This window comes from Aspergillus ochraceoroseus (assembly GCF_002846915.1).
Source record: "Aspergillus ochraceoroseus IBT 24754 chromosome Unknown P175scaffold_1, whole genome shotgun sequence".
Taxonomy (NCBI): domain Eukaryota; kingdom Fungi; phylum Ascomycota; class Eurotiomycetes; order Eurotiales; family Aspergillaceae; genus Aspergillus; species Aspergillus ochraceoroseus.
Genome location: NW_024468476.1, coordinates 4,224,494 through 4,250,430, shown reverse-complemented (window position 1 = coordinate 4,250,430; position 25,937 = coordinate 4,224,494). Strand labels below are relative to the sequence as shown.

Sequence of the window (25,937 nt, the reverse complement as noted above, 5' to 3'; positions counted from 1 at the left end):
AGTACATCAATGCTAATCAAACTATTTTAGCATGCCTTCAGAAAACATGACCTCTGCTCTAGGCACAGCACCGGAGAAGGAGGCCCGGGTTCGCTCGGAGGGCCTGATGCTTCATGAGCCGCAAAATGAGGAGGGAGATACAGTCCATCGCTCATTTATCTCTTCACGGCTAGCCGCATGCACCAGGAAGTTTGAAAAACAACTTGTTGATTTCAGTCTCGAGACTCGCGGCATCGAACGGGTTCAAGAGCACGAGCGAATGACGAGACTATCCTGGGTTTCGTATCTACAGATTTTCTTGCTGTGGGTGTCCATCAATCTAGCCGCCAATAATATTACACTGGGCATGCTGGGGCCTGCAGTGTACGGGCTTAGCTTCTTGGACTCGTCACTCTGTGCGGTTCTTGGAGCCCTCATCGGTTCCACCCCGGCCGCTTGGATGGCAACCTGGGGTCCTGCCTCTGGAATCCGGACTATGGTATGTGGTGTTCGTGTTAGGCGACCAGTGATAACTTCTTGTTCTAACAATTAATAGGCGTTTGGGCGTTATACGATGGGATGGTGGCCTAGCAAACTCATTGTTATCCTAAACCTCATCCAGATGATCGGCTACTGTTTGATCAACTGCGTGGTCTGTGGGCAGATCCTGTCTGCCGTGTCATCGAATGGAAGTATGTCGGTGGCTGTTGGTAGGTTATCTGAGTTCCGAACCATCAATTAATCACTAATTAAGCAACAGGTATCGTGATTATCGCTGTTATAAGCTGGATTGTGGCAACCTTTGGAATTCGCGTATTCCATTACTATGAACGGTAAATGCTCCCGTTAAGTCTACCGACGACAAGATGCTGATCAAAACTAGATTTGCTTTTCTTCCCCAGCTCATTGTCATGTGTATCCTCTTTGGGGTGTCTTCTTCAAAATTTGATCTGTCCACAGTATCTGTAGGGGATCCTCGCACTGTAGTCGGCAACCGGTACGTTTTACATTAGATTCCACTGTAAAAATACTTACATACTAACACGGCCTTCAGCCTATCATTTTTTTCCCTCTGCGTTAGTGCTGCAATCACTTATACCCCACTGGCAGCAGACTTCTTCGTTTACTACCCCGAGCGCACCTCTAAGCTTAAGCTCTTCTCCCTCTCTCTCCTGGGCCTAAATATCTCATTCACTTTCGCCTTCCTATGCGGCATTGGGCTCGCATCCGGAATCACCGCGCACCCCGAATATGCCGCCGCCTACCTCCGCGGCCAAGGTGCCTTAATTGTCGAGGGCTTTGGCCCTCTCCACACCTTTGGCAGCTTCTGCTCCGTTATCACCGCCCTAGGTTTAATCGCTAACGCCGTCGCACCAACTTACTCCGCCGGGGTTGACTTCCAAGTTCTCGGCCGTCACGCTGAAAAAGTACCCCGTGCGGTCTGGAACACCTTAGGTGTGGTGATCTACACTGTTTGCGCACTTGCAGGACGCAGCCACCTCGCCGAGATCTTCACCAATTTCCTTGCCCTAATGGGCTACTGGGTCGCGATCTGGGTAGGCATCATTCTCGAGGAACGATTCATCTTCCGTGCCCGTAGCGGTTATAACTGGGCTGCGTGGGACGATCCGTCCAAGCATCCTCTCGGGATTGCGGCGCTTGTAGCGTTCTTGGTTGGTTGGGCCGGTGCGATTCTCTGCATGGCTCAGGTTTGGTATATAGGGCCTCTTGCGAAGTTGGTCGGTGATTATGGAGCTGACGTACGTCTCTTTCCCCACACCTCTTTCCCTTGTTTTTATATTAGCCTGTGGACTCTCAAGACTAATTGAGTGATTAGATGGGTAACTATGTTGGGTTCTCATGGGCAGCGTTGATTTATCCACCTCTTCGGTACTTCGAACTCTCGCGCTTCGGTCGGTAACATCGGGTTGAAAGAGAGTCGTACATCTGGATTTGCGTCTTCTAGAGTCGGTACTTCTAAGCGGATGGGGGAAACAAAGGATCCTTCCGAAAGGGTCCAGGTATATACAGTGGCAAATTTTACCGGGACATAGGCTATGATATTGTAATCTCCTTGGTACAATGAGCGCCTTGCTACGGAACTATAGTACCGTATAATCACAAATAAATAGATAAATATATATATATATATATATACTGGGCAAAGTAAAAGAACCACTCCATTCATCTTCAGCTATTCTACAGAGACAATGCAAGGATTCAACAACAAAATACAACCATATGAAATGTAAGCAGAGCACGAATGGCAGAACAACTGTCACTGCCTGCCAACAAGCCAACGAAGGCCAGGCCAAGTTGGGTGAAAGAGTGTTTTGTTTTGAGGACAGATTTAGCCACCCCAGCTTTGCATTACACTTTTGATACTTTGTCTAGATTCCATTCCAGCCAACCAATCACACAGACACAGACAACCTGACTTTCTTTGCACAAGAAAAATGGACCCAAAAAAGGGGGTGAGAGAGGGAGCAACCATGCCATTACCGTCGTCATACTATTTGCATAGATGATTTACCGGTACCAGTACTCAGGCTTGACGTAGTCGGCGAAGGTCTTGGGCTCCTCGTGAGGGGGGTGGTGGTGGCCGTGGTCGTGGTCGTCTATAGAAGTCAGCTACATTCTGCACTCATCTAACCAGAGAACAGGGGGGAAGTCAAAGAGAGAGAGGGAGAGAGAGGAGGGGCCTTACGGGAGTGAGCATCCTCAACGGGACCAATGTAGTTCAGCTTGACGACGTTACCGCACTCGCTGCAGCGTTCGACAGGGCGCTCACGGGAGACCTAGTTGAGGAGGATTAGGATTTTCTAAATACAAACAGTAGACTTTTGGACATACAGTGAGCCAGATGACCTGGTGAGAGTCTGCAGGGTATCCGGTGCAACCAGCGTACTGCTCGTCACCAGCACCATTGACGATGATAGGGTTCTCGAGGGTTCCTAAAGATTGCAATGTTAATAAGCTCCGCCCTTTCATGCTTTCCTCGCAGGGAGAGAAATGCATACCCTTCCTAGAAGCATCCAGAGGTCTCATATCGAAGATATCAATGCCCTGCATCTTTCCGACAAGTTCAAGGCGCTCAAGACCGGTAGACTGCTCGAGATCGCTAGGGATGGTACCGGACTTGGCACCAGGGGCAAACAAGTCATCTTCGGTCTTGATTTCTATTTATCCGAATAAAAAAAAAATTAGCAACCAGTTTCCCAATATCACATTACGTCGGCCAGTTCCCGGATATAGAAGATAAGCACGAAACGACGGGAACCGCCAATCACGCCAAAGAGCTGCCAATTACAACCCCCTTTGCATCAATGTCCAGCACAGCTGGCAACACCCTCCAGAATATGCAGTAGGTGACGAGAAAAAGACGAGGCGGGGGAGTGTAGGTACCGACCTTCGAAGGGAATGATCTTGCCCTCCTGCTTGGGCTGCCACTTGGACTGGTTGGCTAGAAACACGCAGATACAATGTTAGCCCTTTGCTTCCAGACAATATCTGTATGTATTAATAGGAATCCATGGCCCAGCCATGCTCAATTGGGTCCGTAAAGGGAATGGCATGATCGCCATATATCCTAGTTGATGGTTTTGCTTTGGGGGGAACCATTCACGTACAGCGGACGATGGAGGAGGAGAATGGGCGGACGGCGATGGCCCTGGCAGGGGCGCGCCTCGCAAGGGCGATGGCTGTGCGTTGGAAGAACATTGTCCTGCGTAGATGGGTACAATGACAGCAGACAAAGGCGTGGAGGTCAGGCAGAGAGGGAGTTTCGAGGTTGAGGTGAGTTTGAAGCCGCTTCGGCCCGTGGTCTGACGCTGGAGCGGCCACCGCCTTAGTCATCCGTGACTTGTGATTGGCTGTAGAGCTATTACGGCCTCCCGGAAAGACCCGTTTGGCATATTGCCTGATTCGGGCAGCTACATAGGGCTTAGGGCTTCGAGGGGGGTTCCGGATATCAGGCCATGTCATGTGCACGTGTTCCAGGTCGATCATACCATACCATAACTATCGTTTGCGCAGTTTATGCTCTACCATTTTACTCCTAACTAGGGTAATCGCTGGATTTTACCCAGCGCCCTCGATGAGAGTACCAGCTCATGACAGTCAGCTTTTTCACGGGCTAATAGATATATCATACAATTACCTTACATCAGCCGTCCGGTCTAGAGCTATCACTAGTAAAGCACCCATGTTCTCCAAAATACCCCTTTGTACAACCTGCCAAGGAAAGTAGGTCAAAGGGGTTGAAAAAAAAATAAATAAATAAGAAGTGAACAAGAGGGAAGAAGAATGGTAAGAAGGGAATGGAAGAGGGGAAAGGAAAAGAAAAAGAGAAAATAGTAATGTGGGAAATGAGCAAAGTCCGTATCCATCCATGAAAATTCCGTAACTTCATCCATTACAACCAACTCCCTTTAGAGCTGAGTTGCCTTCTCTCGACAAGCTGCTGGTGTGAAGCCATTGCCAACTTTTCCCGCAATGATACGCCAGCGATCATTTTCGTATTCCTGCATAGCGCGTTGCAGCCGTTGCACCTATCCATTGGGTTAGTATAATTGAGCTTTGCCGGGGAAACTGGACGATTGAGTGCGCGTGTAGTATAACATAGAATCATATCTCTTACCATTTCGTCACTCCAAGCCACGTCCTTGGCTTTCAATTTGGTGCAGTAACGAACCTGCAAGGTACCACTCGTTCGACCAGGAAAAAAGTCGGCAATTTGCTTCCACGTTAAATTTTTATTTTCTTTCAATTCCACTAATAAAGCATCTTCCTCCGGGGTAAACTTTAGTTTGGGGCCCCGCGGACGAGGAGCCGGGTCAGGCATCCCCGGTTGGCCCACGACACTCGGGGGACCAGAGGGCAGAGGCGATGACTCGACATTCATGCCGTGACGTTCCGTTGCCCGAAGCGACGCATGAGGGGGGAGATGGTGGTGGTGGTGATGTTGGGGGAGGGCCATGGAATCGGCTGGTCCGAAACTGTGGCTTTGCATCGGATGATGCTGGGATGGCTCACCATGCACTCCAAAGAGTATTTCAGGGGAATGGGTCGGTTCAGAAGTTGCATCTGGTGGAAGGACTGGTAACTGCCTGATCCCATGATCTGTGTTACCACCCTCTGGCTCGGTTTCGGAATGCGGTCTCTTCTTGCCACGCTGAACAGATGATGAGAGGTCGAAGTTGGCAGTCGGGTACTGCACCGGAAGCTGGCGTGGGAGCATTTGAGTCTGGTTGAGGACAACAGTTTGCGAGATATCATGGACTGGTGGCTGGGGTGTCGCGGCCGGGAGTACGGTCGCATTTGCATGATGCTGCTCAAATGCCGTGCCGTGCGAATTTCCTTGAGCAAAAGGAGTGTCCGTGTGTTTCGGGTGTTGAATATGTGGTTGCTGTGAATGGTAGACGAGCGTGCCTTCATGTTCCTCAGGTTTGCAGCTAGCATGTTGAGAGTAATCAATGGCATAGTCTCGATACGGATCCGCCAGCGTCGCGGACATACATCGGTACTGATAGAGCGTAGAAGCCCTGGCAGGCTACCGAGCTACTATCGAGATGGGTTTGAACAAAATGTGACGAATATATGTCAATAGCGATGTTTCTTGAGGGAGCCTAAAACGAGGGAATATATATGACGCCGATATTCTCTGGGGGGTTGAATCTAAACGATGTTGCTGTCTCGTCGTGTCGTGTCGTGGTCAGAATGATGATCGATGGGCTGCGACCGCCATGTACTGGACCAAAACCTGAAGCACCCCGGACTCGTTTTTAGCCCAAATCAAGACGGCACTCACGACTCTACCTCAACGTTAGAAGAAAATTGAAAAAAAAAAAACCCCCCAGAAGAGGTACAATATCGCAATAAGGTAATTGGACCGATAATAAACGGGATCACGGATTCGAAATGATAAAGAACAAAAACGAGAGGCAGGAATTCATCTGAAGGCAACAACACACGCTCCAGTTACCCTAATATAAGGCGAGGGCGGGAGAAGAGATGTGTGGAGAAGATGAGGGAGGGAGAGGGAAAGAAGGAGAGGAGGAGGAAGAAGAGGAAGAAGAGGAAGAAGGGAGAAAACAAAGAGTCTGCGCAAACGTTAGGGATAGTTTGTACTTACCGGGGTTTGCGACGGACTTTTCAAGTTCCAAAAATACTCACAGTATTCTTCACAAGGTGAAGGATGCACCCACCCCAAATGGAGTCCGAATTAGCCAGATCGGAGCGGGAAGGGCTGGGTTCGCTTTCTTGATCCGCAAAAACCAGCAGATCGAATTATCCAAACGGCTTGCTACCCGTATTCCCCGTTGCTTGAGAAAAATGCAGAGTTGATGGGGAAAGGGACAGGCGAAAGGGGGGAAACAAGATGAAAAGGGAAAACGCAAAAGAGAAGAGGTCAAGCCAGGGTCAGGATATATTGTGCTGCATAGAGTCAAAGTCCCTCCGCCGGTTTAGACATGGGCCCGTCAACAGCCAAAGACTGGAGAGGAAAGGTTCTGGAAAGCGACAAAGTATTCAGGGTATGGGCGAGACTTGAAGGAGGTACATCGCCAGAACCAGTGAGTTGCAGGTGGATAAAGAAGGACAAATCGCCCATTTGACGGATCTGCGTTCTGGTCAAGCTTAGCTTGTAAAGAGGACCAGAGTAGACAACGGTCTAGGATGCCACCAAAAGTGGTGATTTCTCAGAATCACATCCAGCCTACCCTCCTCCGGTGGATAAACGCCGAGGCATGGCAGCCGTGGAATAAAAAAATAAAAATTAAAGGCTGCAGGTTGAAACGCTCAGCAGGAGAAAAGAGTATCAGAGGGCATCTCCCTGGGCCAGATTTTCTTTGACACAATTCGCGATCAACAGGAAAGCGGGGGAGATCCAGCCCAATTCATACGCAAGCCTAACATAATCTAAAGTTAACTTATTGGATACGAACGTGGATGAGCAGGCTGGTGGATTTCGGAGTAAGGGAATCAAACCTGCGGCTGGGCGTGCTTTAACTAGCTCAGGAATCTCACCCCTGTCAGGACAAGGGCCTGTCGTACGTCGTCACAACAACTCCACCAAGCAGAGATGCTAGGAGTGGCTAATCGGAAGTACTTGTCGGCGAAACATCCACGACGGGAGGGGGGGCAATTAGGACTACTAGCGGAGGGTGCAAGACTTAGTTGCTCTTTTGGGGGGGGAGGGGGAAAGCATCCATGTTGCGAGGCAAGTTCCAGCCTTGCCCCCTCTTACCTCAAGGAGTTTCGGGCGACGCATCGGTCCTGGGTTGGACGGGGGAACTCCAAAACCATGAGGAGGTCGTCGCAGAGGTGACTACCGACTCCCGAGTGCGTACCCAACTTATCGAGATGGTAGCTGAAGGGCTAGGGAACGCCGTTGTGTGGTTCCGTCAACGATATCGCGCATGGCACATCGTAATGGGAGAGTCCAACAACCACCCCCGGTCTTTTGCCCTATTTCGACAATCATAAATAATTTTTCCTACTTTTTTTTGTTTTTTTCTTTTTTTTTTTCCCCTGAAGACTTGACAGGGAAGCCATGCCATGCCACCCAACCACTTCGCTACTGTAAATTTTCCATTTGGGTAACTGGCCCTCTGCCTGAGCCTCGGTCAACGTTTAATCGCGCGATGCCTTGGGGTTTAAAAAAAAAAAAAATAGAATCCTCCTTGATGAGGCCGGGAAACGGTCAGAGCAACAGACAGCAGAGGTTAGCGCCCGAGTATGCAAAAGCAGCAGTTGTGGCAGGAAACGATAAGAAGATGGGTTGCTCGAGCACCGCCCTATCCTTCTTTTCTGACTAGTCAAAGACTGGGACGTACGGAGCACAGTAACCTAAAGTGTATCACCACCCTCATTTCCACCCAAGGGCGAGCAAGAGATGCAGGTGGACAACGAGAAGGAGGCTTATACGTACTCCGTAAGCCCAAGCCCAAGTTGGCCAAGTAGCGCCGACAATGAACATCAGGAGATCGTATCTCGAAGACAAGACAGGATAAACCTATATCGTTATTGAAGGTCTACTCCGTAGAGACTTTCGAAATGTAAACCATCACGGTATCTTGTAGAGATACAGTCCATGCAAGTAATCATCCACCTTTTCCCAAATTTACCCTTCATTCCTTTCCCTTTCTGTTGCACGCCCATTTTTTTTTCCCCCATCTCGCTTTTAAGTTTCGTTCCGAAGTTAAGTCGATAACAGTGAAGCAATGGTGAAACAATCACACCCCCACGTCATTATGGTTGGCTGAAAGAAGAAAATGAAGCAGGCCCGATCGTCAGGGATTCAGAGCAAGCCCTGCTCAAATTGGGTACTAGGAGAAGAACCCATCGGATAAGACCGGAAACAACGGCGGGTAAGTTGTTGCTCGAAAGAGTAAGTGAAGAACGAGGATGGGAAAGAAAAGAAGAGGAGAAGGAGGAGTGTAGATGAAATGAAGAGGGAGAAAAAGAGCCGCCGCTGTCGGGAGCCGTTAATAGTGAGGGAAAATTCCCCACTAAAAACTCGACGCAGCAGCGTTTGCCATTTGGTGTTGATTCTTGCCTCCTTCATCTTACCTAGGTAGCTTTTCATTTACGGGGCTGCGAAGAGCTCCTCCTCATATGAGGATCAGTATCCTACCCAATGGTTGGTCAATGGATGAATTAACTGACAATATCTAAAACTAGTAGTACTATACATACTCCGTACAGATAATACCTAATAACCATGTGTTTCCATCTTCATAGTAATGCAGCACGCAGCTACCAGGTACGACATCATTCCTGCGTCCATAATACAACTTTGGGAATATCGTCATCTTAAAACAAATGCTAGACAAAGATTTTTTGCAACATTACTGCTGATTAAAGGGGGAAGACAAAAAGAAGAAGAGAGGGGGAAAAAAAACATAAACAACCCAACGCCCGCAGCTGTTCTCGCTTAAGCAAAGTTATCAGATCGATCAACCCAGATATCTTCCAATTCTGCAAAGTTCTGGAAGTGCAGTGGGCGGTGTTGATCATCGTAGAACCGTAGAGGCGTGTCAATCTTGACATACACCGGCCGTTTCTCAACACTTCCATACGCGCTTCCCATGAAGCTGTAGTTCCACACACTGTCCTCGGGGACGAGGAAATATCCACGGATTTTGTCACTCAGGAGTAATTGGCATTTCTCACCCATGCTGGTCGAGAATCCTTGCGGCTGGTCAGAAGTAGTATCCCGGTTCTCAGCTCCCCACTTGTAACCCTGGGGCGTCAGTCCCCATGCGGCGAGAGAGACGGATCCTGGTGTAAAGGACACGGTCATGGTGACCGTCTTCTTATCCCACGATGGATGAGCATTCATCAAGCGGGAATGCTGAGTCACATCCATCGCCGTCATGTACGGCGGCTCATTTCCGGAGATAGTATGGATCACACCCAAGGGCTCGAGGTTGTTTAGGTAATCATGCTGTGGGAGCTGTTGTGGTAGTTGCACCTCGCGAGTATTACCGACCTGGGGGATCATTACAATGGTTCGAATCTCCTTCACCTGATCGTTATCCGGCGGTGAGCTTCCGTATAGGTATCCTGCCACTTGCACCCGAAGATCGGCAATCATGATGAATCGCTTGAGGATGTTCTTAGGCATAATGTACGTGTAACCCTCATCTCGAATATCGTCCGAAGAAATGTAGATATTGTTTGATCTCGTCCGGAGATTAGATGTCGCAATCGCCCGGGTACGCCATTCAGTCTTAGATGCGAACGACTGTTGTTCATACTGAGACGTGGTGGTGACAATAATATCTTCACCACGCACGTTTTGTGTCTTCGTTGTCACAGCTGTGAGTTGCTTCTGTTCCTCCTGCTGCTTTTCGATCTCCGCTGCCTGTTGTCGCTGGAGCGAAGGTGCACTAATTTCCATGCCCAGAATGATATCTCGAACCTCACTGCTAGTCAAACTCTGAACGTTGACATTGTTCTTCTTGCCATAATCATTTAGAATCAAATCACGTAACTGCACTTCAACCTTCATCCAATCTTCATCAGACAGCGAGGGCCAGATGTGATGTTCAAGGGTGATAACGCTCTTATCCGGACGGAGGATGATCTTGGCCTTGTCGATGTTAACGTGAAGAGCACGGAGTATCAAAATTAAACGGGAGAAGGCGGTGTAAGGCGAGATCGTCTTCAGCCATTCATCATAGAGGTTGAAAAGGACCATCTGGGGCTCTGTCGCACGGAGTATTATGTCGGCCAACTTCTCAACCTTCATAGCAGCCTGGAAGGGTAGCTGAAGTTCCGAAGCACGGATAGAAATGTTGGGAAAATCCAGAAGGTGAACTTCAAGAGGATCAAGCAGACCTTTACGGGTGACGATAAGTTGTTTGGGCTGTTCTTCGACTGGCAGGGATCGAATGAGCGCCGCTACTTCTTCCGCAGTTTTCCACTTAGCCAGCTGACCCAGACGCTTCTGGCCAGCCCAGACACTAGTATGGATGATCTTCAAAAACAGCTGTCCGGTTCTGGGGTTGAAGATGAAGATAGCGCCGTTGATGGGCTTGGTGGTCAAGTTACCCTCGAAGGTTTTGTGAATAGTGACACGGTAGACGTTTGTATCATCAATGAACAACTGGATCTGAGGGCTAAAGAGCTCCGAGTAGTTCTGTGAGTTGAGGAACTCCTGGTTGCTCTCAGAGGCGTAGAGCTGCAGACCCTTGCGGATACGTTCTCTCAATACATACAGAGCAGGGTTGGCCTTCATCACCTTCGCCATCGCTTGCTGAATCAAGGTCTTCAACCCAGGGAAGTACTGGCCGTACGCCGAGTAGAGGTTGTAAGCAAGGTCAATTCCAACCATCAGACCCGTTGCAGATGGATAGATACTCATGCTGTCCGTTGTGTAGTCCAGGTACTTAGCACGGACATATCGTTCAATGTCGTGAGAATCGTAATCACCGTATCGTAGCTGCACATCGAGCCAGAATTTGTTTGTCGTAGTGGGCTCATACACGTCCTTGGTATCGAATAAGAGAGAGGGCCGGGTCACATTCCACTTGTTATTAGAAAAGAGGAGAATATCCGCGCACGAGCTATTCATCTTGTATGATTTACGCGGGTGAATAGTCTCCTTCTGGACAGCCTCAATACCCAGCTGCTCAAGCTCCTGGTCGAAGACCTGACATAAATCCATGACAACAGACTCGTGAATCTTTTGCCACAAGTGAGCACGGAAGATCTGAATTAAAGAGATCTTCAAGGTGGGAATCTTTCCGTGCAAGAAGATACCAGTAAGATCCAATTGCACCTGGAAACCAACATAAACGTTCGCACGGTTGATTGTTGGCGACCACCACAAAGTGAATCGACGGTTAGGAATTTGGTTCAAACCAGACCTCTGGGCATTCGTGAGCTTCTTAAATTTCATAGAGTCTTCAAAACCACTGTTATGTAAAACAAGGTAATCGTGCCGTAGGTAAAGTTGATCTTTGTCGACTCTAAAACCGGCCCACTCCGTAGTCTCGTTTTCGAGGGAAATGTCTTTGATCGTAAACCTGTGAGCTTGGGGCGTCAACTGCTCAACGCCTTGTTCGGGCAAGTCAAAGCTAGGAGATCTGAATAGTCGATACCGACTCAGTTCTTCAGGACTGAGGGCAGCGAACTCTTCGGCAGTCATTTCCACGGTGTCATAGCTTTCTGATGGTTCTGATGCGCTCTTTTCCCGGTGAAGAACGAGTATATGGTTTGGCGTCACTACAAGATCCTCTTTGTCCGCGCCGATTTTAATGCGATAGAGACGGTCTTTGCCATTCACGATGTTGAAAGCGCGACGAGGACCGCCGTCAGGACCAAGAAGTAAATCTCCCTCTCGGACATCCTGGACCTCAATTTCGCTACCATCGTATAACAGCAGCCGTGTTCCCTTAGCAAGACATGCTCTTTCCCAGAATAGACCTTCCCATGATGGGAAAGCAGTTGCTTTAAACAGGGTATGTTCGAGAATAGTTTCAACACCACCAAGTGCCTGGATAACGTCCGTACGGTAAGCATTCAAGTTCCACAGCTTGCCATCATGTCGTTGGCTAGTCCACCAGAAGGGATTACTCTTCATGAGCTGGTACTGCTTGAACTCGGCACGAAGACGGAAACCTTTGTCGAAGCTGAGTGTACTACGATCCTTCTGGAAAAGTGTGTTGATACGAGGCAGACCCCGGTCCCAGCTGTCCTCCAAGTCCTCTAGGGTAAGACGACGATTTTGTTGCTGGGCCTCCTGGCGCTTCTGGGAATACTCCATCCACACTCGCTGGGAGTCGATGAATTCGGCTTCCCAGGGAATGATGTAACGGAAGATATTCGGAATCAGGGTCTCCTCATCGTGAGACATACCCGATCGGAAATGGGTGATTCCTGTGTCTGTTTGCTTCGACCACCGCTTATCGCTAGCAGGGATAAGGATATGTGAGCCGGAAATCATACCCAAACCACCTAGCTCCTTGGGGGTATAGAAGACAGCGGGGGGGAAACGAGACGGCATCTTGGAGTTCAATCCGATCTTGACTCGAGTCTGAATCTTGGTCTCACACTTCACGATGGTGTCCAAGAGATTGACAGTGGAAACAGCAGCTTCACGGTAGTATGTGAAGAGCGCAATCAGCGCAGTGTTCCACTTGTTGGCAATTTTGGTGAAAGTGGTCGAGCCAGACGACATGAGGATCTGTCGAATGCGGTTGTTGAACTTCTGGATATCCTCCTCGGTCACTTGCAGGAACGCATGGGCTGTTCGCTCCTTTGTTGAGTTGTCAACCAGAGACCAAACACTATCCTTCACTGAAAACTCTTCGTTCTGGTTGCGACTCTTGGGAAGAATCCGAACCTCAAATCCAGACATAGAGAACAAAAGGTTAGGGTTATCCTTGCTATAAACGCTGGAAAAGGTATCATCCCAGTCGATGGTGGTGATAGATCTAGGCAGACGATTCTTGAGATCCCAGAAAACGGCACGACCCAGATTGACATCATGACGCATCAAGCGCATGCGGCAGTCGCGAGGCCAGCATTTTTTATTCTTATAACCGATCACATTCTCGAAGTTGGGGTCCGGGTTTTCAGTTAAGAACCGCTGGATCAGGTCACGAGATTCGTCCGCATTGAACCGGAAGAAGACCCAAATCTTGTCAACGTAGCGAGTGTACAGACGGATAGGATGTCTAGTCTCGGTCGCACGGTCCCTGAACTGCAAAAAGTCATTCGGGCTTTGGGGAGGGCCAGCCATTTCACTGGCTCTCTGCAAACCAAGAAGCAACAAGTCGATCATCAAGCCATAGTACTGGAACACGAAGCCGGAGAACTGAAGACCTCGAATCAACCCATAACTATTTGTGTGGTTCATATCCTTGTAGCTAAGCTGCACGTTGTTCTTGGAGGTGATGTAGTCCGCCAAGTTGTGGTCCATGATCAAGCGGAGCAGTCGGTTCAACAATGTAAGATCAATCTTCTCGTAGACCTTAGAAAGCTCCGTTTCAATCATCACGTTCGTTTCGCCATCAGCTGTCTCCCACACGTTGGATAGGTTGTTAATACCTTGAGCCCACTTATAGGTCAAGAGAGGAGGGACTTCGGAATCAGATGGCTTGATCCAGGCGGGGAAGAGGTGGCGCTGCTCAGCCTGGTACCAAAGATATTGATCGAGGTAGGCATCGGTAATCTTTTCAATGGGCTCGACATCGTACACTGGGTTGATGTTGTTGTAGTTGTCGTTCATATCGATTCCAACCTCCTTGAATGCGCGTTGAGTCAGAAGGAAACGCTTGATTCTAGCGAGTGTCGTTCCGGGGGAGTCATATGCCTGCTCAATAAGAGCCAATTCTTCACGCTGGCTCTGGTTAAGTCTACCTTTGACAGAGTACGATTCACGCAGACGTTCCAAAGCGAGAATCAAAATCTTAGTGTCGTGCTTATAAGAAACACTAGGGAAGGGAATTGGTGAGAACTTGCGTGACTCAAGCCAGTGTACCATTGTGGTATAGATGGCCACAGCTTCTTCAGACGACACATACGGTCCGTCCTTCAGATAGTTGTGCTGACGCTCTTGCTCAGACTTAAGCCACAGACGAGTCAGACGACCAAGATTCTTCTTGGCCACGGTCTTGTCGACTGTGGCACCACGGCGAATTCTTTCACGATTGTAGTGTGCAACAGAAATCCACCAGTCCGCCTTGCTCTTGACATAGCGAAGAATGATGTTTTCAATAGGTGCAGGGAGACCAGGAACCTTCCAAGGAATATTGCTCTTCCAACATCTCCAGGCTTCCGACAAATGCTGGAGGACAGTGTTAACTTTGTTCTGTTTGATGCCTTCAGGCATCATATCCATCAAATCCGCCATAACGGAAGCACGCAGTTCCAGATCAAAATGAGATTCCACGCGCTGCTTAGTGACCGTCTTGGCAACTCCCTTGCTGTGGCGACCTTCAAACTGACGAGAGAGCAAGTTCCCAAGCCATCTCTCGAGGAGAGGAATGATACCGCGCATGAAGAATAACCAGACACGCCATGCTGGCGCCCAGAAACCACAACCAGGGCCTTTACCGACTGGTCCAGAGTTGAAGCGGTAGTAGATCAAATGTTTCAGATCTTTACAAGACCGAATCTGGTGCATCAATTTATACTTGTAGCGATACATACCGGTCAGCTGTCCGACATGGTTGAACGCATAGAGAATACCATCAGCAAGCTGGAAGGCATCGATGTTGCCCAGGCGATATTGAACTTGAGCGTCGACAATTAGTTTGGTGAGACGCAAAATTTCTCGCATAAGGTGGAAAGCATTTCCAAAACGGGACTTCTTTCGCTCTTTGGTCGTCAAGGTCTTAACCGGCTTCAGATTGAAGTTGTAATCCAAATGCAAGTAGGTCAAGTTCTTGCGATGGATCAGAAGATTCAGCATGTTGAAACCTTGACGGCACACTTGCAGACCAGCCTCAACCCAGTCGATAGTTGTCTGCTGGAAGAACTTTGTCGACTTCAACGTCTTCAGCAAATCTTGCTTATTCTGAGCCTTGGGCTTCTTCTTGTGCAACTCGTTGAGCACGTAAGTCTTAAGAAGCTTCTGGTAAGACACGCGCACTTTGACAGGCTGGCCTTGAGGGCAGTGTTCTAAGTACCATTGCTTCACCAGCGGCACATCCTGCGCACGGATCATCTTTCCAGAGCGCTTGTTGAACGGATGAGGAGCCCACCAAAGAGAGATAGCCGAAGCAGTATCCGGTGTGTAAAGTTCCTCATCATTGAAAAAAGGCTCCACGTCCCCAGGAAGTTCAAAGTCATCTTCATTGTTTCCATATCCGAAAACCTCATCCTCAAGGCTGACAGTGACATTCTTGGGGGCAACGGAGCGGGAAGAGATAGGGTTGATTGCGGGGTCGAAGTAGAAGGCGGGGAGGTTAGGATCGCTTGTTGGGACATATACAACTTGGGGGTGAGAGTACCAAGAAATCTTAACGCTTCTTGGGAGGGTATTGTACAAAAAGGGGAATGCAACTCGGTATTCGGTTCGGATAGGTGCGCGGAAAATGATGCGGTCAATAGCGTTGAACTCGCTGAAATCTTCATCGTTAGGATCGATATCTTTATACAAAGGCTCGAAGCGAGGACCGCCAGGAATGGCGACGTTTAGTGCTTTGGCGGTAAAGAAACTGTTCAGGTCGAACATGTGGAAATAGTTCTGGTCGACGACATCACTCAGCAGCTGGTGACTCAAGCGGTAGAGGGTTGCCATTTGCGGAAGCGTCAAGTTCCATTTCCTATAGCTTGGACCGTTCACATGTGATGTATCAAGAAGTGGTCGATGGTCGTAAAACCATTCATAGACCGGGGCGTCTTCAGACTCATCGAGCTCCATCTGAATGGGTTCCAAAGGTTCGACATCTTCGATATTCTCCGACCAGGAGAGGGGCGGCTCCTCGTCATCGAAGGGAGGAAATCGCATTCGCTTAAAGTGCCGTCGGTCGCTCTTCTCTCTTCGCATACACACCCACATCGTTGCCCACTGGGCGTGGAAAATGGGCTCAACAACCCTTGGAGTCTCATTGACCAAAGTCAAGCAACCGTTCACATGGTATAAGACTTTCACTTCCCTGGTAGACTCCCACGGCATGGGCATGTTCTCCAACAGCTTCAAAACCGCATGGGGCATGAACTTGAGAGCACCCAGATAGCTGCGTTTCTCGTTGCTGAACTTTTTCTGCGATACATCACCGATATCCCTGACAATCTTTCGCAGATGCTCTGGGGGCATGTCGACCTTCTGCGTCTCGACAAAACCACCCTTCCTCTTCTCTCCAAACCGATTCCGTTGCGTTCGCAGCCATTCAGTCTTCTTTTGCGCGAACTTTGCGACGGTCGGGTCAGCTGGGGGTTGGTATCCTGGCGGCGGAGGAGCCATGGGCAGCGAAGGCGGCGCCGACGCACCCCAACCGGGCGGTGGAGGAGGAGGCAGCGATGCCATTGTGCTGAGTATTGATGGAAGAAAACAGCAGTCTTCCCGAATGGACGTAGCTGGCTAGTCGCGTCAAAAAATCACGTCACGAAAAAAAAGATCCTGGCCGACAGCCAAGTCATCAGCCAGGGTATCAAGGTCAGAAAGAAAGAAAGAAAAAAAAGGTGAACAAATCGCGTCGGAGGATGAAACCAAGGTCCTGAAGAAAGAATAACCCAACTCCTGGACGATCCCCTTCTCGCGACGGATGATGGAAGACGGTCTTTCTCAGATCTCTGCTCCTTTGCTCACAAGTCAAGCTTGCAAAGAGGTGGCGGCTCTGTCCATATTGTACTAGTCCGTATTGAGGTTAGTGTGTTCTCGCCAAATTTGCGCTAGCGCGACCTCCCAGGGCTCCGAAAGAAACCCACACAAATCCAGACGACTGCCAGAATTCTTCGAGGTTTAACGACGACAACCGACGACGACGCCATCTTCTTGACCAACGCTACAGAGGTTCAAGGACAGTCACAATGGCGAACAACAGATTGCAATACGTGAGTCTACATCAATATTTTTTTTATCGTCAACATGATGAATATGAAATACTAACTTATTTTTTTTCTCTCTTTCCACAGCGCCGCCGGAACCCGTACGTGCTCAAAATTTCCTTCCCTTGTGCCTCCATCTTTCCGACAGTCGTTATCTGCCTCTACGATTCAGTGATGCTATATGCGACTTGTCTGGAATGAAATGCGCTCTTTTAATCAAAATCTACATGATCAGGATATTGATGGAATTTTGTGAACAGGTACAACACACGGTCCAACAAGGTCCGCATCGTCAAGACCCCCGGTGGTGAGCTGCGATACCTCCACATCAAGAAGCAGGGAACTGCTCCTAAGTGCGGTGACTGCGGCATCAAGCTCCCTGGCGTGAGTTTCCCGAGTTTTCCTCCTTTTCAGTTGTGAATGGTGGTGGTTGTGCGGACAGAACGACGAAGCGAGGGGACGAAGAAAAAAATTTTGCTATCCCGCTCAAAAGTGAACCAAATAACTGATGGGATTTTTTTTTTCCTTGCAGATTCCCGCTCTCCGCCCCCGGGAATACTCCCAGATCTCCCGCCCCAAGAAGAATGTCAGCCGTGCCTACGGTGGTTCCCGCTGCGCTGGCTGCGTCAAGGACCGCATCGTTCGTGCTTTCCTGATTGAGGAGCAGAAGATCGTCAAGAAGGTCCTCAAGGAGTCTCAGGAGAAGGCTGCTAAGCGCTAAATTAGGAGTTGGATATAAAGCTCGGTGTTTTGTGTTTAGTGGAAAACAAATATGGAAAAATAAAATTCGCTGGGTATGGTTCTCTTTACAGTGATCAGAACGGCTGGCGCGACGATGTCGTAGCTTTTCAATGAAATTCCTTCTTCATGACACTCGTGTTCTTTACGTTCCCACTTCGTCTTTTACCTATATCGAATATCCGGCCTCGTATGTGAGCAGGGCCTGGCGCTCGCAGCAGTTGCGACATTTTATAACAACCAGCAAGCAATCACGCATTGGAAACAATCAGATTAGGTAGACACACGATTGCAATCCACCACATGAAACCCATCTACCCACTTCCCAGATACCCTGCGTATCTTCTTCACCCCAGCTCCAACCTAAAATCCTCGTGAGGCAAAAAAAAAAAAAAAAAAAAAAAATACCATCCCCTCAGCCATGCCATGCCAAGAACCCACCGTGCTCCATACTTCATACCAGTCAGCACCCAAATATAGTCCTACCTATTCTCACCTACAAAAGTACAAAGAGGTAGCCAGAATATGCTAACACACGCCTTACCTAGCTGCTCTCGTAGCAGGCATATCGCCAAAAAAAAGTACCGAATATCGTAAATACGGAACGGAAAAATACAGCAAGCAAAAAAAAAAAAAAGGAAAGGAAAGAAAGATGCCACCGGTGACAAAAAAAAAATGAACAATCCAAGACACACCCACACACCAAGGCACATATACATAGATACAGATAGATAGCATTACGAATCAGATTTCCTCGTTTCTCATATGCGTGGTCAGGAAAGAACCCCCCCCCCCGGTACATACTCTGTAGAAAGATAATTAAAGCATCAGAATACGAGACAACAGTGTTGGTGATTAACTGGAAGGGAAAAAAAAGGAAAGGAAAGGAAAGGAAAGGAAAGGAAAAGGCTGTGCAGGGATAACTAAAGTAGCAAATGAAGGCTTCTTCTATTGTCCGAAACAGGTTCATCGTCAGCTAGAGCTCTCCAGATTATTATTTTCCCTCCCCGGGGGGGAAGGGGGGGGGAGGGAGGTTTCTTTGGCAAATTCAAAGACCGCCGCCACCTTATACATACAGTCCAAAGTCTGTATGCGGAGTATAGTAGTTAGTAGTACCTAGTATGGAGGTACGACTCGAGCAAGTTGGATCGGTCGGTATCAAGTGTCACGGCCAACTTTTCGGCAAAAAAGCTGATAAATTATAGTTATGCATACCATATGATGGTACAGCAGTAGGTGATGATGATCCTCCACGGTGTTCAACTCCGTTAGGAAGAGGAGGAGTCTCTACGCCGGATTTCCGGGATTCCGTGGTTTTATTTCATATTCCTTTTCATACTCCGTTCCTTGGTCTTACCTTGATACTCCTAGTGAATCCGGGGGTTCCCAGTTTCTAGTGTGGGTTGGTCTTAGAATTCTGCAGCTCCTTGAGGCGTAGTAGTAGAGACTAGAACACCCTACTATTATTATGCGTAAGAGGACATGGCATCTCTGTCAGTACTGTTAAGTAACTCTCCCCGCTTCAACAAAGTGTGCAGTCGAGGGCCTGAGAAAAAGGTGTCTAGGTAGAGGTTCGTCGTAAGGTATGGTTTTATGTACATGCTTATTTCTTTTGACGGGCATACCGTTATCCTTTTTCCCTTTACTCTTGTTATGTGCCCCAGATCCGGGACATTACCTAGTAACTACTAGTAGTACTGTCGCTTTTACTTACGCTGTCTGTATATAGCTCAATCGGGAAGGAGACTCGACTGGGCAGCCTGGAGGAAGTGCAATTCAAATAATCACATCCTAAATATTACACACGCGCACCCCATAAAGACGACTCAGGAACTCAATCCCTGACCCATGTAACACCTCTGAGATCCTTTCCCCGGCGTGACTCATTACATAGACATCGGACTGACTGTGTACGAGATCTGTAGGTAACCTATGAAGCGGTGAGAGTTTACCTATCTATCTATCTACATTTCCAGATTCTCGGTGGGAAGAACAAGACAAAGGTATATCATTCCTATATCTATTTGGAAAATGCAAGCCCCCAGGTGCGGAATCCACTTGCTCGTGCTATGGAACAAAATCTGATCTATCAGCGGGCAAGGAATCGTCTCAAATCATTATATAGATGCTACAGCGTTGGCCCAGACGCCCAACACAACCCCAGGGCAGGGTCAGGTAGGTAAGGATCCCAAGAGAAGAAAATCTACGGGGATGGCATCATCACCATTGTCACTCCTCAGCGATATATGCACGTCGAACCCGAGTCACATCGGCGATTTCAATGGAGTAAAAGGTGGCGTCCACCCCCCGAGGGCAACCCAAGGCAACCCTCCCGGTTGGACTGGCGATATCGTGGCGCTTTTCGTGGCCTAGCAACTTGAACTATAATGGAATAAAAGTATAGTTTTCAAGAATACGGTGCTTGGAGCAGTTGATCAGTTGGAGGAAATGCAAATATATATATATATATATATATATATTCAGATCTGAGTTACTGTTACCAGTTACTCTGTGAGGAGACCCGTTCACCATAAAACCCTATTTCAATGTGAATATCAATAAATATCATCTAATCATTCATAGATATATACATACATATATATATTTTTTCTCTATACATTTATCCTAATTAAATCTATTTGATATAAAAATGGGTATAAAGTTCTGTTCTTTTAGAGTTTTAATTATAGATTCTCTCCGGCCGTCTTTACAGTATGCAAAACGGCACGGCCCGTTTACTAGTACATAGTACGCTCGACGGGAAACATAGAGTTTACATCCGAAAAAGAAAAGGAAAAAAACGACCTACTACTAGTCCTAGTAATGACGAAGATAATCGCACTTCTGCTTTAGTTGCACTAGTAGATGAAGTGAGAAGCACGTTGTGGGAGTCTAATTGCGGCAGTGGCGAAGCCAAATGAACCACACCGACGAGGCTTCTTCAGCTTTGAATTACTACTTATGTAGTACTCCGTACTTTTCGTGTCTCCGGGTACATCTTACTCCAGGATCGTTAGCAGCATATTCTAAGTAACTAGTTACAGTACATGACTTAGTCAGAGTACGAGAGTCGCGAGTCACGAGCTGGAGGAGATACGAGGAAATTTACTCCGGACGGGTGACATGACATGGCATTGTTTTCGCTTCTTCCTTCCTTCTTGTCTTACTCGTTGAAACCGTGGACATGTCAGGCCATTTCCGGTTCTATCTCCGTGTGGGATATCCTTAGAAGGATGACCGAAATCATGGAGGTGAAGAAGTCGTACCTAGTGGCAGAGGTTGGACATGACATGACCGGCTGGCGCTCCTGCTGCCCGCTCCCTCCGTCGTCCCTCTACATCGGCATACGAGGATGACCCATCATTGGATATGCAAATACTTCCTGATAGGTCAGAAGTATTCCATCCGATTGCAGGAGCTAACCTAGGTAGCTAGCTGACGGCGTGAAGCGCGAAGAGGACAGCGATCAGCCCCTCCTGCAGGCTGCCATTGACGCACTACATCCCTCAGCAGCAGCGTTAGGGTTGCGGGGGGGGGGCCGTCGCCTTTTTTTCTTTTCTTTTTTTTTTGTTTTTTGTTTTTTTTGTTTTTTTTTTTGTTTTTTTTTTCCCTCCCTAAAAAGGACGAGAGAAGGACGACAGTGAAGAGGGGGGAGGGGGAAAGGAAGAAGCGAGGAAAGGAACTGGAGGAACAAATGGTATTCTACGGAGCTGAGTGATCCCTCTTTTCTTTGTTTTCTTTGTTTCTTCCTTGTCTCTGCTTATGGGTGATCATGATCATGTCTTAGCTTGAAGGCTTTGTTTGGGGCTCTAGTGAAACATCGATCCAGATAACTATGGCCATACCAAGTACATATTTCCAGATGTCCATATTCTATAAGCCTGAACAAAGAGGCCCTCCTGAATGTAGATGCTAGATAATGCTCATCAGCGAGCCATGCCTACTGAGGTAGGTATATACTGTACTATACATAGCAATTCAGCCTGTATACTATATTTGGCAGGAGAGACAGTCCCTAAGTGAAGAACCAACCACTAGCAGTCTTATTCCTAAACAGCTATCGACTAACTAGGTATATAGCATGAGGGTTGGAAATTCTTCGGCTTACTATTGTGCTTCAGTCAGCCAGGTCTACCTTGCCAACAGCCATCCAACCGTCAGAGAATTGATCTTTGATTTTATTTTTATACCTTAATTATTATCATCTCCACCACTTGTTTCTCCTTCGTCGTCTGCCCAATCCGTACGTTCATCGATCACGAGGATTACAACCACAGTTGTTTCCTCCACTACACCCTCTTGATAGAGATCCCTGAGGAAGAACATGATTGGAACTTTCTCAATTTCCTCCAGTCCTAAAGTGGCAGAGGGGGCTTATATTTCCCGACCTATCCGGCTCACGATAAGCAAAGCTCACTGGACGCCTTGACCACTCCCTGGCTGGGAGAGGAGAACCTGGCTCGTTCACGAGGATCAGATAGGTCTGCAAGTCTGCAACTGATAACCGGTGATGAGGGTGAGGATGATGTGCTCCTCCCCGTCCCCGTCGAAGAGGAAACGAAATCATAACATTCCCTAGTATAGCAACCAAAACAATCCGGTCCGGTTCGAACCTAGTAATCCTCTGTCTGTCTACTTGGGTCGTAGCCAATTACTGCCTGCATAACATGCAGGAATGTCTCTTCTTCCCCCTGCACCCTCAGAGCCAGTAGTTTCCTCCCTATGGCTCCCAACCAGGTCGAAATTGGTGGCCTTGACCAGGACAGAATTGTTCTGAGAAGCGAATGGGAGGTGGCGACGACGACATGGTCAACAAAAATCGAGTACCCAGTAGGTAATAGTTAAAAGTGAGAGAGTAAGGTATGTATGTCTGCGCTTTACTTTGGAGATGGCCTGGGCTAGTACCAGCAATGACGAGAAAAGGACGAATTTCTCCTCATCTGCTGTCATGGATGGCATGGGTGGTAAGGTATTCGATGAACTATCATTTTTTTGCTAGGGTTCTGGTTGACCCAAGTGGCCTATCATCGATATCAGGGCATCGTCTCCTACTTACCTACCTAATCTTATGGTGATAGTACGAAGTAGGTATTATAGCTAGGTATTAATTATCCTTTTCCATGTTTTTTTTTCTTCTTTCTTTTTTCCCTTTGTCCGGTTTATTTTCTTTTATCTTCGTTTCTTTCGTTTCTTCTTCTTCTTCTTCTTCTTCTTCTTCTTCTTCTTTCACCGGTCAAGCTACACTTATCGCGGAATGCTCTTCCAATCGAGAATATAGCGAGAATCGGGAAAAATGAATGATGACGGAAAAAAAAAAAAAGGAAAAAAAAAGGAAAAAAAAAAGAATATCGGGGAGAATAGAAAATTTATGAAAAGAAATAAAAATAAATCATTTCGGAAATACTATCCTTGTCCGCCGTCTTAAGCGTTTTTCTTTTCTTTTTCTTTGTCTTTCTATTTATTTATCTTAACCCTGGTAGGAAGGAGAGTAAGTAAGCAAGTAAGTAGGCTCTGAAGTAATAAATAATAATAGTTAATAATAGTTAATAAATTGATAATAATAATAATAATAATAATAATAATAATAATAATAAAGAACATATCAAATAATAGCAGTCCATCGTAGACACTACGTTAAATAGTAATCAGGGCTACTACCTGTACATACATACAAAGACCTACTTCCCCTAATTATTCCGTACAACGTACATTCATCATCACCGTGTTGCCATCTCCATTCAGAGCTTTCTTTTCGTACAAGGGTGCGGGTTGTTTTCTATGTGGGTGAGCGTAATTGTATGTTCTTATAGCCCTCACTGAAGATCTGTTGAGATCTCGGGACCTGGGAACAAACCATTGGGGAATGAGGACATCCCATCCCATCCCACGAACCCAGCGTCGAACGCGAGGCAGTCTGGCCCCGGCCCCGCCATGTCGAAGAAACTAGGGGGGTCAGCACAACCAACGACATGGTCCAAATCAAAGAGCTCAGCTGAGACGATTGGCCCTCCTGGAGCATGGTAGGTTGATGGAGTCGACGTCGTTGTCCCCGTGGGCGGGTGCAGGTACTGGCCGTAGACGTTCTTCTGGAAATGCCGCTGCGAAGGTATTATTCGTTGACGGTACCGCTCTCTTCGTAATTCATCTTGGCTCATGCTACCTCGAAATCTGGCCGTGATTTTCGTAGCTTTCCCTCCTTTCGCCCCGGACCGCTGACGTTGAGGGGCCGGCGGATCCGAAGCCATTGACTTTTTGTAATTCGCCTGCTTTCTGTACCGGGTTGTAGATTGGATGCCGTTATTTACGGCCTCATCTGTCAAGCGCCAGAAATTGACAGCCTTCTTGCCGGGCATGGATTCCTCTCGGATAGCTTCAAACCCCTGTCATTTTTTTTTTTTTTGGGTTTCAGCAATTTATTCATTCATTCATCCACTCATCATAATCATCATGGTTGGGTTCCAAAAAAAGAAACAGAATAAAACATTAACATGAAAATAAAATAATCCCAGGCTGAATCTCAAAGAGGAAATCGGACATACCGCATTCATTGACAGGTTGTGTCGAATACTGTTCTGCCAACCCTTTGAGTTCCCGTCCTTCCCCTTGGCCGTATTTTTCTCGAACCACCCGTAAATACCCTGAAGTGGTAATTTCTTCCCGGGTGCTGTTCGAAGAGCTTCGTAGATTAGCTGAGAGTACGGGGGATCTGCATTCGCATCGTCTGCTTCATCCAGGTTCGGCCCCGGGTCCTCACGGTCAACCTCTTGCTTGATTGAGGGATACAACCTGTCCAGTGATGATGAATGATATGGTGAACTTGTCAAAGTGGGTGATGAAGATGATGACAGCATATTGGTGGTGCTGGTGGTGGTGGTGGAGGGGGGGGGATAGCTACTAGCTGTGGAGGATTCTGAGTGCGGGGGTTGGTGAGATCCCAACAGGTGTGAAGACTTGTAGAATGACTGTGTCCTGAGGCTGGGTGCCTGAACCCATTCCGATGAAGATAAACCCTTGTAATCAGGTATGCGTCGTGATTCGGGCTTCAATTGTCTCGAGCAGGAATAGTTGGATGCCATCGAGGATGTTGACCAGTCAAACAGGGCGTGGTCGTGGGAGCCCACTGTACGGGGTAACCCGTTGGGAATATGTTCAAATGACGACTGAGATGGAATGAGTGCGTAATTGAGAGCTGGCTCCATAGACCATGATTGCTGGTAAGCCATGGTTTCCTCTGGACTTTTGGAACCGGAGTCTGTCCAGTTGACAGTAATGAGACCAGATTCACGGCAACGGGGGTTGGCAGAACAAATGCTATCAAGGATGGAAGAAGAAGAAGGCAGCTCTGTCACTTTGGAGCTGCAATGGCGAGGCAATAGATCTCGGTTGAAAGAGATCTGGTGCAGTGGGGAGCCCCGAGAAGGATTGAAACGATCCATACCGTGCTGCTACCTAGTAGGCCAGCATGGATTACTTGGTCAGAAAGGTTGAGGATTAGAAGGTGGAGCTCTCAGAGTGACATCCAGAAAGTTGACTTTGAAGTAGACGGAAAGAAATATAAGACCTCAGAAGGAGCCAGGTCAATGCATTCCTCAAGAATTGTCAGGCTGGTTCATCAGGCAAGAAAAAGACAAGGCTGTGTATGTATGTATGTATGTAGATGAAGTTATTGAGAGGGGTTAAGGGTAGCCACCAAGAAAAATAAATAAATAAATAAAAAGCAACGAAAGAAATGAGAAAAGAAAAGAAAAGAAAAATACAAATAAATGAAATTCAAATAGAGAGAGAGAGAGAGAGAGACGAACACAAAAAAGCAACAACAAGAAGTAGATGTAAGTACCTAGTACCTGCTTGAAGCCTCCTACGTGTGACCACTTATTAAAAGGACATATAGTATCGACAGGAATAGCTCAGCTCAAGCCATCCTATTAAACCATTGCCAACACAGCGTAGAACCAGTAGTCCCTTTTTTTTTTTTTTTCTCTTCTCCCTGCAAACAGCCTGGAACCCCATCATGCATCTCTTAGGCCCGACAAACAAGCATCAGGGACTTCAGGATAGAGAAGGATGATGGTTTCTTTTTCCGTCGCTAAGAATACTAGATATAGTGAAACAGACAGGGCAGTTCTTCATCATTTTGGGGATGTTCTGGTGGGCGCTGCTTCATTTACCTACATGCGAAAACACCTTTCTCCAGGCCGTGGAACCGCGACCCT

General features: G+C 47.7%; 8 protein-coding genes across 8 annotated transcripts; 3 read left to right on the top strand and 5 right to left on the bottom strand.

The window, feature by feature from the left end:
* Positions 1–106: 106 nt before the first annotated feature.
* On the top strand, positions 107–1,900 carry P175DRAFT_0428128 (purine-cytosine permease family protein; the record flags this gene model as incomplete). The annotated part of the gene is made up of 6 exons (XM_040893288.1): positions 107–478; positions 536–689; positions 740–812; positions 863–976; positions 1,034–1,739; positions 1,817–1,900. 6 exons carry the CDS (start codon positions 107–109, stop codon positions 1,898–1,900), a joined length of 1,503 nt encoding a protein of 500 aa, XP_040756487.1.
* A 608-nt stretch (positions 1,901–2,508) lies between these two features.
* cox5b (cytochrome c oxidase subunit IV) lies at positions 2,509–3,699 on the bottom strand (the record flags this gene model as incomplete). Its single annotated transcript, XM_040893403.1, has 6 exons — positions 2,509–2,597; positions 2,687–2,777; positions 2,833–2,933; positions 3,000–3,158; positions 3,389–3,442; positions 3,609–3,699. The coding sequence occupies 6 exons, from the start codon at positions 3,697–3,699 to the stop codon at positions 2,509–2,511; spliced, it is 585 nt and encodes a 194-aa protein (XP_040756486.1).
* Positions 3,700–3,997: 298 nt separating this feature from the next.
* Positions 3,998–4,507, bottom strand: P175DRAFT_061677 (uncharacterized protein). Its single transcript, XM_040901057.1, has 2 exons — positions 4,139–4,507; positions 3,998–4,088 (listed from the first exon to the last, which is right to left on the bottom strand). Exon 1 carries the CDS (start codon positions 4,388–4,390, stop codon positions 4,145–4,147), a length of 246 nt encoding a protein of 81 aa, XP_040756485.1. The 5' UTR covers positions 4,391–4,507; the 3' UTR covers positions 3,998–4,088; positions 4,139–4,144.
* On the bottom strand, positions 4,199–5,901 carry P175DRAFT_062495 (SANT/Myb-like DNA-binding domain-containing protein). The gene is made up of 2 exons (XM_040901059.1): positions 4,619–5,901; positions 4,199–4,529 (listed from the first exon to the last, which is right to left on the bottom strand). Exons 1-2 carry the CDS (start codon positions 5,492–5,494, stop codon positions 4,410–4,412), a joined length of 996 nt encoding a protein of 331 aa, XP_040756484.1. The 5' UTR covers positions 5,495–5,901; the 3' UTR covers positions 4,199–4,409.
* A 90-nt stretch (positions 5,902–5,991) lies between these two features.
* On the top strand, positions 5,992–6,324 carry P175DRAFT_0528620 (uncharacterized protein; the record flags this gene model as incomplete). Its single annotated transcript, XM_040899633.1, has 1 exon — positions 5,992–6,324. The coding sequence occupies one exon, from the start codon at positions 5,992–5,994 to the stop codon at positions 6,322–6,324; it is 333 nt and encodes a 110-aa protein (XP_040756483.1).
* Positions 6,325–8,914: 2,590 nt separating this feature from the next.
* Positions 8,915–16,465, bottom strand: prp8 (U4/U6-U5 snRNP complex subunit PRP8; the record flags this gene model as incomplete). The annotated part of the gene is made up of 1 exon (XM_040895779.1): positions 8,915–16,465. One exon carries the CDS (start codon positions 16,463–16,465, stop codon positions 8,915–8,917), a length of 7,551 nt encoding a protein of 2,516 aa, XP_040756482.1.
* A 439-nt stretch (positions 16,466–16,904) lies between these two features.
* On the top strand, positions 16,905–18,037 carry P175DRAFT_0513893 (60S ribosomal protein eL34). The gene is made up of 4 exons (XM_040898776.1): positions 16,905–16,992; positions 17,074–17,087; positions 17,247–17,370; positions 17,519–18,037. Exons 1-4 carry the CDS (start codon positions 16,969–16,971, stop codon positions 17,705–17,707), a joined length of 351 nt encoding a protein of 116 aa, XP_040756481.1. The 5' UTR covers positions 16,905–16,968; the 3' UTR covers positions 17,708–18,037.
* A 1,916-nt stretch (positions 18,038–19,953) lies between these two features.
* On the bottom strand, positions 19,954–25,160 carry P175DRAFT_0554338 (uncharacterized protein; the record flags this gene model as incomplete). The annotated part of the gene is made up of 4 exons (XM_040900552.1): positions 19,954–20,106; positions 23,434–23,500; positions 23,542–24,104; positions 24,264–25,160. 4 exons carry the CDS (start codon positions 25,158–25,160, stop codon positions 19,954–19,956), a joined length of 1,680 nt encoding a protein of 559 aa, XP_040756480.1.
* Between the last annotated feature and the right edge of the window lie 777 nt (positions 25,161–25,937).